Source organism: Alosa sapidissima, chromosome 7 (assembly GCF_018492685.1).
Source record: "Alosa sapidissima isolate fAloSap1 chromosome 7, fAloSap1.pri, whole genome shotgun sequence".
NCBI lineage: Eukaryota > Metazoa > Chordata > Actinopteri > Clupeiformes > Clupeidae > Alosa > Alosa sapidissima.
In genome coordinates, this window is record NC_055963.1 from 28,419,634 (window position 1) to 28,434,633 (window position 15,000).

A 15,000-nucleotide genomic window follows, 5' to 3' on the forward strand; every position below is an offset into this window, starting at 1 on the left:
TCAGTCTCACTCTCTCTCTCTCTCTTTCTGTCTCCTTCACTCTCTTTCTCACTCTATCCATCTTGCTCACTCACTCGTTCTCTCACTCACTCACTTACTCACACACTTACTCACTCACTCAAACAGTCAATCACCATCTATTGTGTAGTACCTTTCCCTTGTGCACTTATCCTCCCAAGGTGTTAGGTGTAAACAGCTAAACACCTTACTTTTACATTCATCTTAAATTAGATTATGTGTCAACATTTGACTCACAGCATGCATTTCATGTGTCTATGTCTATGTGTGTGTGTGTGAGAGAATGAATGTGTGTACAGTATATGCATATCCACAGAGTGTGTTTGTGTGTGTGTGTGTGTGTGTGTGTGTGTGTGTGTGTGTGTGTGTGTGTGTGTGTGTGTGTGTGTGTGTGCTATAAACTTCATATCTATCCTCCCGCCTCTCTAATATTAATCTTGCCCTGGCGCATACCAAGGCAGAGGATTTGGAGGATTGTAGTGTGTGAGTAAACACAGATAAAAGACTCTGCACTAAATCATAAATATCCATACAAGAGTCAACACAATTCCACAGAGCAAATTAAAGCACAAAAAAGAAAAAAATGCAGATGACCACATCCATCCTTCATTATTTTCAATAACAAAACACCAGAATAAAGTTCACCAGTAAGTTTACATAAGTTTTAACTATAGTTCAGGCACGGGAGCAATTCTACGTTTGCATCATGGTCTGCATATCTGACATGGTGGAGGAGCAAAGTTGTGAGGAGATGAAAGCTGATGCGCTACTCTCTCAGGGCAGGAGACTCGTGGCGTGTAAGCCAGGGCCCTGGGGTTGAGGCGCGCCACGCACGGGCCTCCTCTGGGCCGCTATCAGAGAGGTCATCTTAATGAAACCCGTCTCCACAGAGACACGGGCGGAGCGCACCGCTCTGATAGACAGACAGCCTCATTACTGAGCAAAAGCCAAACATTCCCAGAGAAATAAACCAATGCGGAGTCCACTGCACACACAACCCCATCCCCACTGTCCCCTGTTTGTTTTTCAGTGAGTACAACAGAGTGATCAGGGAGCATTTCCCCCAGTGGCCTGAGATGAGGAGTGGCAGGGTAAATATTAGGAGAACTATATGTGGAGGCAAATATTATGCAGAATATGACACTGACAATATGTTCATAGGTCATTTCAACTTACATCTTTGTTGGTCACGTCAGCCTGGACCAGCGTTCCGTTAAGACACGGCTCTACGTAATGCAGCTCCTCGTTGTACTGAAACAAACACACACACACACACACACACACAAATGGATGGTGACAATTAGACACAATTAGATAGATACAAAATTATATAGAGGGAGAGAGAGAGAGAGAGAGAGACTCATTTTCCAATTCATTTAACTATCAAGCAGTGTGAAGTGGTTAGAACAAACTCCGCTCTCTTTTCTCACCTGTTTCAGTCACGTACTGTAGCAGAGAAATTTCACATTTTTTTTATATTCGTTCATGACTCATTATTTATTTTTCTACATTGTTGACATGACGCTCCACTCAATCATAGCCTGCCACTGAGCTCTTTGTCACATCATTAAAGATTTCACAGCTGACTGCCTCTGAACACAGGGAATAACCAGGCAATCATCTCCACTCACAGCATTTACGCTGCTGGGGGCCTGAGACGGAGGAGAGGAACAAACATGCTCAGAAAGATCTCAGATTAATGAAAAATAAATAAATAAATAAATAAATCTTGCTGCTTGGACATTCTAGAAGCTCTACAAAGAGTCTTTAAGCCTGTAACAGGGCCTTAACCTGTTGGTATTATTACTTGCTGACTTGCATCTCATTGTGTGTGCAACTGTGTACCATTCACACCACATAACCTACTCAGATTTCCACACTGGTAATACACACCATTTCTAACTTCTAAAACGTATAATCTTTTCAGAAACTTGACAAACATGTCTCATTCTTTGACATCAGTTACGCACATACAGATGCCACTGCTAGCAGGTAGGCGGAAATGTGAAGCTGTGGCGGTTTATTAATTTCCTGACTGGTCTGTCACTCTGACACTCTGACTAACAGGCTGACTGGCTGGCTGAGTAGAAGACTGTCTGATCTGTTGATCATTTTGTGGTGATCTGTTTCATGAGAAGTGAGTCGTGCCTTCAGACACTTTTGGGTGGGGTGGGGTGGTGTGGGGGATAGTGTGGCTGACATTTCTGGCTTTCTGTACTTATTTGGGCACAGCACACAGAATCTGTTTTGAAATTCAAGACTATATGTTGTATCTTGATCACAGAGTAACTTCACTTTTTCAATTTCTCCATTTAATTTCTAAAATATTTTTTGTATAGTAACTGTGTGTGTGTGTGTGTGTGTGTGTGTGTGTGTGTGTGTGTACACGTTCATTCACTCTGTGTATAATGTGTGTGCATATTCATTAGCCCACTTGGTCAAGAACTGGAACATTTAATAAGCTGACAGGAAACCACAGAATAGACATTCAGCATCACAAAGTACTGTGGCTAACAAGACTGGCCTTTTTGACACATGCTGATTGTTTGCCATGTACAGTAAACTAATGTAATAGCCCCAGCTGCCTGCGTGCACACTACACTCCTGTTACTTAAAGCTGCTACAGCAAACAAGACAGAAAAGTTAGACAGAGAAAAAGTGAAAGTTAAATAGAAAAAGAAAAAGAGTGACAGAGATACTGATAGAGGTCAGAGCAAGAGAGGACAAGAAAGAGACATACAATAGGTGTTCGATGTGTGTATGTGTGTGTGTGTGTGTGTGTTCGATGTGTGTGTGTGTGTGTGTGTGTGTGTGTGTGTGCATGTGTGTGTGTGTGTGTGTGTATGCATGTGTATGTGTGTGTGTGTGTGTGTGTGTGTGTGTGTATGTATGTATGTGTGTGTGTGTGTGTGTGTGTGTGTGTGTGTGTATGCATGTGTGTGTGTGTGTTAAAGGGATGAGTTAGCACACCCATGGCAGCTGTAAACACGGCCCCAGCAAGGTCACACCTGAGCTGCTCTCTGTGATGACTGTGCGGCGGCCCCCGATAAGCTTCTCACTGCAGCCAGGCGGCCATGGAGGACAGCAGCGCCGCGTCTCGCCCCAACAAAACACTCCTGCAATCCCCCATAATCACTCTCTCTTTCCCTCTATATATGAACACAAGCAACACCCATCTCTCTCTCTCTGTCTCTACCTCTTTCTCCATCTCTTTCTCTCTCTCCCTTCATTTTCTGCATGGCTTCCAAGTGCTCCCTCCACGCGGCGTCGATCCCCCGTGCTCCAGCTTAAACCCTGGAAGCAGCCTGCCTTTTTCAGATAATATTGTTAATTTAATGCATGACTAGAAATTAGACTTCAAAGTAAATTAGAAAACGATGCCTATGTTTCCCTGCCGTTGCGCGCTCGGTCGTAATCTCTCCACGTAGGGACAGGGGGAGGGGGTGGGGGGTGTTGGGCGGGGGCGTACTTTTTACGACAAGTGTGGACACACCAGTTATGCCATAAAAACATTTGTTCTTTTCAGAGCACAACAAGGGCTATTGTAGTAATCACAAGAGTCTGAATAAACTATCATAGAACAATGTTTCCTCTATGAATACAGAGTCTACAGTCTCTCTTTCTCTATCTTTCTCTCTCTCTCTTTCTCTGTCTCTTAGATGGTTTACTGAATAAAAAAAAATATTAATTCAGTCAATATGATTATGATGCAAGGGGATATACGGCTAATTAAGACTTTGTAGGAGCGAAGCGGCAGAGGACTGGCTCTGGCATCGAATCTGTGAAAATGCTTCGATTTGAACCACCATCAAAAACTCCGCCGATGTGATACCGATGTGAGAAATCCACCGCCCAAGGCCTAATCTAATCAAAGGGACTCGTTTGCAATTCTGATGCATTCATCCAAACGCCGCCTAATTGGCCGGTGCCACGGTGCACCACTGATTAGTCTCGCCCCGTGATTGGCTGGGGGTGTGTGTGAGTGTGTGTGTGTGTGTGTGTGGGGGGGGGGGGGGGTGTTGGGGGGGAGGCGGTGGACTGTCGGGGATCCAGGAGTGAGGTTTTGGCTTTTTGTCTTTCCAAAGTCACACTCTGTGATCGGCCCATAGCACAAACACCTCCACGGGCATGCTGCTACAGGCAAAAGAAATATATTCACTCCTCCTGACAAGCTTTTTAGTCATTTTCTCAGTGCTCAACTGTGACCTGGCTGCAAGTGTGATCGGGGGACAAACAGGACAAGCTGCAGTAGCAGAAAACACCAGGTGACAGGGGGAAGATTCTGGACAGCTGGGAGGCCTGACCTGGCCACTCTACGGCCGCGTCAGCAGAAACAGGAAGTGGAGGGGGCCTGGGAATAACGCAAAACTGAAAAACACCTGTGCGGCTCCCCACTCAGCCAAGAGAGCCGCATTACATCTCTAATCTGCACATGAAGGCACACTGCCAAATTAGAACTGGCTATACTGCTGGGTGTCAGTCTGGCTGTCAGAGACAGCAAAGCACAGTCAGATGGCTCCAATACAGACACAAACTCCTACACACACAGACACACACACAGACACAGACATACACACAGACATACACAAAGGAACTCACATATTTTCTCTTCCGCAAAACATCCTATTTGCACATTGACACAAATAGAGACGCACAAACATACACACACACACACACACACACACACACAGAGAAAGTACACCCACACACACACACACACAGACAAAACTACGCCCACACACACACCCTTGATCTCAGCAGTGCACCACAGGCCGTCTCCTGAAACATCTCTTCCTGCCAGCCCTTCTCAAAATAACCCAGACTCCCACCAGCAGCCGGGGCCAAATTACAGGCTGCACACACACACAGCGCTGGGGCCGCACCAAGCCCAGGACACCACCAGCAGCACCACCAGCAGCACCAGCAGCAGCACCAGCAGCAGCAGGCGTCATGAGAGTAGGAGGGTACCAAAGAGCCCTCAGAGAAAGCAGTCCCTGCCACCCCCAACTCCCCCTCCACCCTCCACCACCCCCCCCCCCCCCCCTCTAAAAAAAAATGTCTCAATCAGCATACACAGAGGCAGCTTTCAGAATGACAAACTTTCAGCAGCTGTTTAGTGAATTTTCTTCTTACGCTAAGACCAAGCTCTTGTATTTTTCTCTCTTTGTCTGTTCACTAAATCCCTACTGAGGGAGAGTTGTTGTTTTTTTTTTCAGCTAAAAGGAGCAGTTTGGCTACTTTTTATGTAAAAAGAGGCATGGGCACTGCTGATGTGAAATGCTTATTTCATGCTGAAAAGAAAATGGTCATACACAATTTCTCTCCACAAAGGCATTGTTGTGACTAGTCACTGCTTTGATGAGTTCAGTTGAACTCAGGGCTTCAATAGTTGTGTGAAACATAAATCACTTAACTTGTGGGCGGGAAAGCCGTGTGTGTGTGTGTGTGTGTGTGTGTGTGTGTGTGTGTGTGTGTGTGTGAGAGAGACAGAGAGAGAGAGACTCACAGCAATAATGTTGAAGAAGTCATCGTCGCCCAGTGTGTCCAGGATGGAGGAGACTGTCTGGCGGGCGATGGTCAGCCTCAAGCCCTTCATGCTGCCACTCACGTCCACCAGGATCACCACATCCTTAGGAGACGTCGCCGCCTGAATATACCTGCTCTCACACACACACACACACACACACACACACACACACACACACACACACACACACACACACACACACACACACAGTACATAAAGAAATGCCAGCATACACAATGCAGAACACGGGGACAACAGAAAACAGCAGATTTGATATGCCAGAGGAATATATTGGCACTATGTATTGACTGTCCATGTCTTAGAGAAGGCTTTATCGGGCAGCATAAAAAAAATCACCTGTGCAGACACCTACATGGCCTGATCTCTATCAGCCATCACTATGTTCCACAGGCTAAAGAAACGGGCTACCATAACTACAGTATGTAGTCTTGCCCAAATATGGCACAAACACACAGAGACATGTCATCAGCAGCATTGTCCACGCACAGGAGCTCATTGTGCTGTGTTGTCTGGGCACTGGAGTGGAACTGTTTTCACTACGTTTGCCACGTGAAGGGGCCAACGAGGTTCTCTCACCATTTTCGATTTCGACAGTCAAATGCTATGACGCCGTGCTCATCCGGGGTCCATTTTATACCTAGAGAGAAGCACAGAGAGAGAGAGAGAGAGAGAAAGAGAGAGAGAGAGAAAGAGAGAGAGAGACGGGGGGAGGAAGAAACCAGAGAGAAAGAAGTAAAAAAAAAAAAAATTAAGAAAGATTGCAGGAGGGGAAATAAATAACCCGGACAGCATTAAAAGCTTACACAAAACACTCAACGAACCCACAATGAAGTCGGCCAGCGCCGCCTCCTCCGACGGAGAGGCAACCGTAATGAAAGTCCCTATTATCAGCCAGATTAGAGCTGCGGCGGCGCCAGCGACCACGGGAGATTGGACGCCGGCAAGTGAAGTGTGAAAAAGAGAGCGCCTAAATGGAAGGGGCCTTTATGGGCAGCCTATGAATGTTAATAAGCAGCGCTTTGAATGGGGGGTGGGTGGAGGGAGTGTTTGAGAGAGGGAGAGAGGGAGAGAGAGAGAGAGAGAGAGAGAGAGAGAGAAGGGAGAGAGAGGGAGGGAGAGAGAGAGAGAGATATGGAGATGGAGTGGCAGGCGGACAGAGAGAGCCGTTCCGCTCCGTGTCTGTATATCCGCTCGTCTGTCAGAGGGGCTGACTGGCAATCTGCGGCATCTGAGCTGCTCAATGCATCACTCAATAAGGCGGCCAATCCCAATAAAGAGCACGGGTAATTGAATCAGCGGGAGGCGGTGTGTGTTTGTGCAGGTGAGTTTATTTCTAGATGTGAAATGGGGAGTGTGTGTGTGTGTGTGTGTGTGTGTGTGTGTGTGTGTGTGTGTGTGTGTGTGTGTGTGTGTGTGTGTGTGTTTGTGTGTGTGCGTGACTGAGTCTCTCGAAGAACATGGAGCTACACTTTGTTCACTAGTGGTTCCACCTCTGTCACGTCTAGGACTTTGTTGATCCCTTACAGTAGCTTCTGCTCACTCCTCTCCACTTCCCTGTGCTACAGCATGCTACTCGTCTCAGTAACATCTTCTGTCTCTCTCCATCTCTCACTGTGTTCATGAACCATTACTGTACGTACACACCGCTGCCGACTTGAGCTGCAAAAGAAGCTCTGGCGCCCTGTCAAGGACGCTTGTCAAAAAGTACGAGGAAGCTTTTGACGCTTTGGCCGCTCTGACGTGGTAGCATTCTACGTTGCTTATCGTTTGCCGCTGAACCGCATCATAGCTCATTAGCATAAAGTTGACCAAATTTCTGCTTTCTGCTCAAGTCGCTCAGGACGCCCAAACCTCGACACCGACAAATTTGCTGCTTCTTGCAGCTGAGAGAAGCCGGCTTCCATTGAAAATGAATGACTTCCTGTATCTTTTGCAGCTCAAGTCAGAGGCGGTGTGTACGTACAGTTACCTCCTCTTGTCTTTGACTTCTCCTCCTCTTTTGCTGTCTTCTGTTTCATTTTAACGCACTCTCTCTCTCCCTCCCTCCCTCCGTTTTTATTCCCCGTGTTTCTTTCTCCAGCCTGCTCTACCTGACAGTCACTTAGCTCCAGATTCTCCAGCATTATGCCTTAAGGGACACAGGTCCAGCCAACTAAGCCAACTAATTACGCTGGGTCTGTGTGCCATCTTTCACAATGTCAGCCTCAGCCAAACAACACACACACACACACACACACAGTGAGACACACACACACACACACACACACACACTCAAAAACCTACAGCAGCATATCAGCAGTATATATAGTGAAATCCTATATGGTGCAACCATATGACCAAACACATTACATGCACATCATAAATCACCTGGATATTGTCTGAAGAAGCCCTTTGCGCTCCCAAAGTACTGCCATATGAGAGAGGGGTCTCTCTCGAAGTTGTCCACAAACACCTTGTTGAGGGCTTCGGACCAGTACACCCCATTAACAATGGCTGAGTCTGGCAAAAGGAAGGAGAGAGGATGAGGAAATAGTAGATGGAAAAAACAGGCAAGAGAAAGAGAGATGCAGAGGAGAGTTATGAGAATTCATATCTAAAGTTATGGTTTCAGTGAGATATTATCCTGGGATTTCACTAAATGGATCAGAGGCATTATTCAGTCGGGAGCCACCGCTGCTAAGATCCGGTGGGAGTTATGCTAAGTGCAAACAGAACAGTCGGCAGGTGATGATACCCCCCCAAAACACACCTTAACCAGATATTCTGCTTTGATATAAAACTGAAAGAATCTAGCCCTACATCATTATTATCTACAGCTCAAATGGTTAAGAGAGATTGGCATGTGAGGAGGAGCTGGCAGCCAGGCGGTGTAGGGTGTAGGGTGCAGGTGTTACTGTAGGAAAAACTAAACAGGCAGTGAGTAAAAAGCTCTCCAACTGGAACTCCTACTCATACCCCAGCATGCCATGCAAGCGTGCCTGTCTGCCTGTTCCTCTGCCTCTCTGCCTGAGGGGAGAGGAGCAGGCAAAGAAGCAGCACACACCTCCACATTCAAGCAGCTACATCCCCTGCTGTAATAATCCCCAATAATCATTTAAAGCAATACATTTCTTCTGAGACAAAAGTAGACTGATAGAGTCTGTGTGTGTGTGTGTGTGTGTGTGTGTGTGTGTCTTTGTGTGTGTGTGCATGTGTGCGTATGTGCATGTGTGTGTGTGTGTGTGTGTGTGTGTGAGAGGCGCCAGCAGTCACTCCTGGCAGATATTGAAATGAGATGAAACAGGTTTCTTTTCAATTTCGCTGCTAAAGGAGCTATGAATCTCATTGGGCGCAAGGGAGAGCGGGCAGGCAGGCCAGGGCTATCAGCAGAAGAGCATGTTAGCTATCTGTTAGGGGAAAGAAAGTATGCAGCAGGAGCAAAGAGAGGGAGGGAGAAAGAAAGAGAGAGAGAGAGAGAAAGAGAAAGAGAGAGAGAGAGAGAGAGAGAGAGAGAGAGACTAGTAAATTGCACTGAACTCAGATGAATTCAACAGAATTTTGCGCATGTATGTTGGTAGGTAGATCTACAGTGTGTATTAGTCTATGTTTGTTAACATTTTCGGGGATTAAAGCAAGGAATAATTATCTGCCTGAAGTCACCCAAAAATCATCTGCTTCCCTATCTAAACAGCCTGGCCTAAGCCTGAATTCTGGTGCAGTCTCTGAAAACTTGAAGCCCTGAAGCTTATACAGTACTTTGTTATTAGAATATTTACTTATATAACTTACATTCAATTAGACTGATGCTTTTGGTTTATTCATTGTTTGTTTGTTGTTTTTATAAATACAAAGCCTTACAGAAGAATCATTTGACTTGACTTGACTTGATTTGATATGAGAGAGAGAGTGATAGAGAGACAGACAAACCATGAGAAGGACTTCCTGAGGGAATAGGAGATTAAAACAATGAGACATTCACTCTTTCACAAATACGTGATCCCCTCTATTCCTGCCAAAAGGAAAAAATAAGGACACTTCACACCAATCACAAAACCACACCTTCCACAGACACCTATGTGTGGAAGCATAACTATGTGCATATATTAGCACTGTTAATGGGTCAGTAGAGTAGTAGAGAGTAGTATGGACATAGTGGACAGACAGACTTGAGCCCTCTATTCATTAACGAGAAAGACAGAGAGAGAGAGAGAAAGAGAGAGAGAGATGAGGATGTAGGCTCTCCTCATTCCAACAAAAGGAGAAATTCAATCGTTTGCTAAATCAGAAATGAACTCCCTAAATGAACAAACCCAGGGACGTCCTCCATTATATTAGCGTTTCATTCATCTCGCTGAAGCAGTGAAGTTCCCATTTAAATGAGACAGAGGGGGAGGCTATTCTGTGGAAGTCTACCACATCACGGGGGTAAACACATGTTGGTTTACATGGGTAAACAACAGTAAGCAATTTGAAATATAAAAATATACAGTAATTCCTTTAATTTAGCATTCTCATAATGACCTGAATGCAACACATCACTAAATCAGTCAGTTCCACTCAGGTTTAGCTTCCTCAAGTCAAGTTCATTCAAATCCAATTCCTGTTGGACTGTGAATTGATCCTGCGATACGTGGGATGGGCAATGGACAATTAAACAGTCAGTGTTCATGCTCTTGGTCTGGACGCTCCTGTAGAATAACTGCTCTAATACACAGATTGATGGGGGGGGTTTTCAAACACCTGGTTAGAAAGATTTGAGTTTTTTTGTTGTTATGTTGGTTCTTTGGCAGACTCTGGTCCTGTAGTTCCTCTGCTTCTTAAGTGTTGGCATTTTCCGTCCCGAGTGTCATCACAACCATCATGTGGCTCTTTGAAGGAGCGCTGCTGAATGCGTTTGATTACTGTAATTACACGGTAAACGCTTCAAGTGAGTAGCTTTGAAGGTTGTCCAACTGAGCTGTATAAATGCCAGCCCGCTCGGTTGTGTGTGTGTGTGTGTGTGTGTGTGTGTGTGTGTGTGTGTGTGTGTGTGTGTGTGTGTGTGTGTGTGTGTGTGTGTGTGTGTGTGTGTGTGTGAAAGACTTGAAGAGACTAATGTGGTACTCTGTCACTGATGTCCATTAATGTCTTTAGCATTTAAATTTTATAAGAGTGGACGCCGCAGATAATGCAAGTTTGAGTGCTTGTGTGCTTTTGCATGAGACACATGCCTACACACTTACACACAAATCTGTGCACACACACACACACACACACACACACACACACACACACACACACACACACACACACACACACACACACACAGGTAAAAGTCAAAGTAACTTAATTCCCTTAAAACAGAATGAGAACACAGGACAAAGCAGAACACAATCTGTGATTTTATATAATCAAACACAAGCATCTGCTTTAAATGTGCTCAAAACTAGATAAGGGTAAGTACGAGTTATCCACCCAGCTTTGTATCCTATTGTATCTTATTCTATTGCACACATAAAACCACATTACAGCAGCATAAAGTTAGCATAAAGATAGTTCTTCTTTAAGCTAGTCTTTCCTGCCTAGCAACTGGATCTGCATTGATCTTTTGCTGGTGCCATGTGACCATTTCTTATTTACCGGTATACAGTATAAATAATGTGCCTTCAAAATACCTTAAAAAGGTACAAAAGGTCTAAAATGAAAATACCCAATACAATAAATACATTTGAATTGCATGATTAAATGTTAGAATGTAGGAAAAACACTGTATAGAAATGCTGTTATTGTGGGGTAACATTGGTGGATTTGTTGTGCTGAGTGACTGAAGGACAGATCTCAAACGTAAACCTATTTAACAGGATGTTCCTTGGCCAACTGTATAAAGTTGTGTTGGACATGCACTTTTTGTTACAAAAGTTAGTAAAGGGTAAAAAAAAGTGAAATTGTCGAATATTTCACAGATTTACTCGCCTCACTACATGGACAGAGGAAAACAAAGTGACATTGAATCTATTCTATGGTTTTCTCATTGCCGGCTACACTTCATTTTCTCTTCATTTAAAGGACAAGTTCGGTATTTTACACTTAAAGCCCTGTTTTCAGATAGTTTATGATTAAATTGAACGTTTAAGATTGCAATTTGGACACATGCTGCTGTTCTGAGAATTTTCGGTTTCGGTTCAGTTGGCATATATCATGCAATAATATGCATGCATACAATATCATGTGAGAGGCACCTACAGTACATGAAACCAGCAATTGAACTAAGACATTGAAAATCAGCACCAGTTTCCCTCCAGATATAACTGTACCTATCAGAGACCTAACCTCACACTCTATTGCATTCCCTCATAAAACAGTCCATCAAACTCAAAACTGCTGTGGACTGAGTACGTCTGACTCTACCATGCGTGTGTATAGAACAGGAGACGGAGGTGTGTGATTGATTGGCTAGACCTGTTTGTGAGTGTGAGGATTTGTGAGTGAGGGCATGTGTATAGCGTTTATGTGTGTCACGCCTGACTCGTGTGTTTTGTGTTCTGGGGAGCACACAGGAGATTGTGTTTTCTATCGTCACGTGAGCGGCCAGCCTGGAGATCGATCCTCTCTTCACATGGACACCAGGTACAATTTGTCTCCTGTGACAACCAGCTTTATGTTATTATGGATTTACCGCAACATTTATCACCTGCGCTGTCAAATTCTTTATAGACCGCATTGCTTTTTCTTAAAACAGAACTGTGATCTTTGCATTCACAATTGTGTGTGCATGCGGTTTGTGTGTGTGTGTGTGTGTGTGTGTGTGTGTGTGTGTGTGTGTGTGTGTGTGTGTATGTGTGTGTGTGTGTGTGTGAGAGAGAGAGAAAAAGAGAGAGGGACAATGTGTGTATATCTGTCTAAGTATTGTAGAACAGACAAGGTCATAGAGACTGTTGCTCATTATATCTGTTTACAAGCTTCATTATATTTTGTTTGTGGCCTTTATGCAAATCCACTGAAGCGAAATAATAACCCAAATTGAATTGAAAAGCTGGACAGGCAAATTAATAAATTCAGCAATGCTCTCTAAATTAATTTGTTTGTTTGTGTCTGTCAGAGTCACTGTCGCCATATGCATATTTGTGTCTGTCATAGTGTGTTTTTGTGTGTGTGTGTGTGTGTGCGCGCGCTGACTCCTTGCACTATGTCTGCTAATGTGAGTGTATCACTCTGTAGCCCTGTTTCCTATCATGCAGTGTTTGCACAAGGCTGTTGATGCTGCAGTCACGCCATTAAAGAGCACTGAATCCCACTTCAGCTACACAAAGAGCCAACTTGCACGCAGTTACCATCTCATCAAAGGCCCTGCCAATTACCACACATTCATACTCAACACAAATAATGGGGAAGACTTTAAACACAGCTGTCTTTCTTTCTATCTCTCTCTCTCTCTCCATCTCTTATTCAGTATCTCATGACTCTTTCAATCACTCTCTCTCCCAAGCCCCTTTGCCATCTGATGAGGGCATTGTCTGGGTCTATGCAGAATGGCGCTTTTCTTTGCTCTTCCAGGGCTGCATCTTTCACCCCTTCCCTATTTCGTCTCTCCCCCTCACATTCTAAAGGTCTTTTCCCTTTCGCATGGAAGTGTACTGTGTTAGAAAATTTCATCACGATATTCAGACCTTTTTTCTCATTCGTGGTGGCTTCTCTCTCTCTCTCTTTCTCTCTCTCTCTTTCTCTCTCGCACTCTTTCCCAGACCAATACGTTCACCCAGCTGTAATTAATCTTCTCCGCAATCCTCCAGCCACTTTCACTTAACCCACTTTCTTCATTCCCTGCTGTTCTCTGTCTCTCTCTTACACACACACGCTCTCATTCTCTCTCTCCCTCTCTTTCTCTCCATCTCTCTGTGTCTCCACTTCATCTCCACTCTTGTCTTTACTTTTGTTTCTTTGTCATCTGCAAATATTGAAATGACATTCACTCCAGTCTCGGTGGCGGACAAGGATATGACTTCATCTCTGACTTCAGAGGCATGCTCGTTAGCATAATCACTGATTATTAAACAGCTAATTAAACTCAGAATGTGTGCCGCGGATGACGTTCAATCAGGGAAGGAAAAAAAGTGAGAATGCATGCAGGGCGGACATCAATAATCCGCCGGCAAAATTAAAACTTAAGGGAATCATTTATTTTAATTGCAGATCTAAACAGCCAGACAAGGTTTGTATTAAACTTCATATTACAACTGTCTTGTTGTTATGACTTAGTATTAATTAATATCCGACATATAGCTTATGTGGTCATGAAGGTTGGTGTTGGACTTTGCAGTAAGTAATTGCGAATGTGGAAAGTGCTATTGGGTGCTATTGAAAAGGATGTGAACAATGCTGTGGAAGGGTGCATAAGGTTGTGTGGCAGGGCAAGCCATGTTAAAGAGAGGTTTAACATTGTTAGATTGAGGATTAATTATGCTGGAGAGAAGTTGGGGGGAGAGGGGGGTAACTGATGTTCAGGTGGTGATAAATACTGTTAAGTAGTGCTTTACTATTGCTGGATTGAGGGGAAGTATTTTTGGAGAGGGGCTCAGTATATGGGTTGAGTAACCTATAATCCATATAAGCTGTAGAGAAGGGTACACCCACCTTTGTTGTACATGTTGGTTGGCACCTGCACCACACTCAGGCTGAGGTTGACAGACAGGTTGTTGAAGTGGTCATTGGGCTGCAGGATAAACTCTCCCCCCAGCTCTACGCTCTTCCCTTCCTCATCCACCTCATTTATCAGCACCGCATTGAAGTATTCATACTGAGAGAGAGAAAGAAAGAAAGAAAGAAAGAAATATGAAAATGTGTACAGATATGAAAACTGAAAAACAACAAATACAAAACTTAACTAGATGTACCGCAGAGCGGTACAAAATATGACCGCCGCCCAGTCCAGCACATTTTTTCCACAAAAATAAATCCCGCTGAAAGGCCTATATGATTCTGTCTCACTAAATTGCATTATCCACACTCAATTCTCACTGGTATCTGCTAGACAACAAGTACCAAAACATGATTAGTTCATAGATTTCACATGTAAAATTGATTTTATACAACCCCACCCCCATCTTGCCTGTTCATAATTCTGAGAAATTCTTGAATTGTGTGCATGTGTGCGTGTACACGTTTATGTTTATGTGTGTGGGTGTGTGTGTGTGTGTGCGTGCTTGTGTGTTTGCCTGCGTATGTGTGTTTGTGCATGTGCATGCATCCTCATTTCGGGGGGTCCAGTACAGCGGGGGGGCTACAGATCAAAACGAAAAACGATGGTTCCATCCTATCCATGTGGGGGTACATGCCCACCAAGTTTCGTGTACCCCGGTCTTTCAGTGTCCTGGGAATCCTTGTTGGTGTACGGTCACTAAATGTACACATACATTATTTTATTGTAAGGCCCCCCATGAACGAAAGTTCACAAAACTTGGCATGCATTCGGAGGGTGT

At 44.4% G+C, this 15,000-nt stretch overlaps 1 protein-coding gene across 1 annotated transcript in view; it reads right to left on the reverse strand.

The window, feature by feature from the left end:
- cacna2d3a (calcium channel, voltage-dependent, alpha 2/delta subunit 3a) overlaps positions 1 to 15,000 on the reverse strand; it is a 176,053-nt gene that overhangs the window by 96,145 nt on the left and 64,908 nt on the right. Inside the window, 5 exon segments of the mRNA XM_042098691.1 lie at positions 1,195 to 1,269; positions 5,525 to 5,675; positions 6,143 to 6,203; positions 7,934 to 8,065; positions 14,156 to 14,318. Of these exon segments, the coding sequence (XP_041954625.1) occupies positions 1,195 to 1,269; positions 5,525 to 5,675; positions 6,143 to 6,203; positions 7,934 to 8,065; positions 14,156 to 14,318 (582 nt within the window).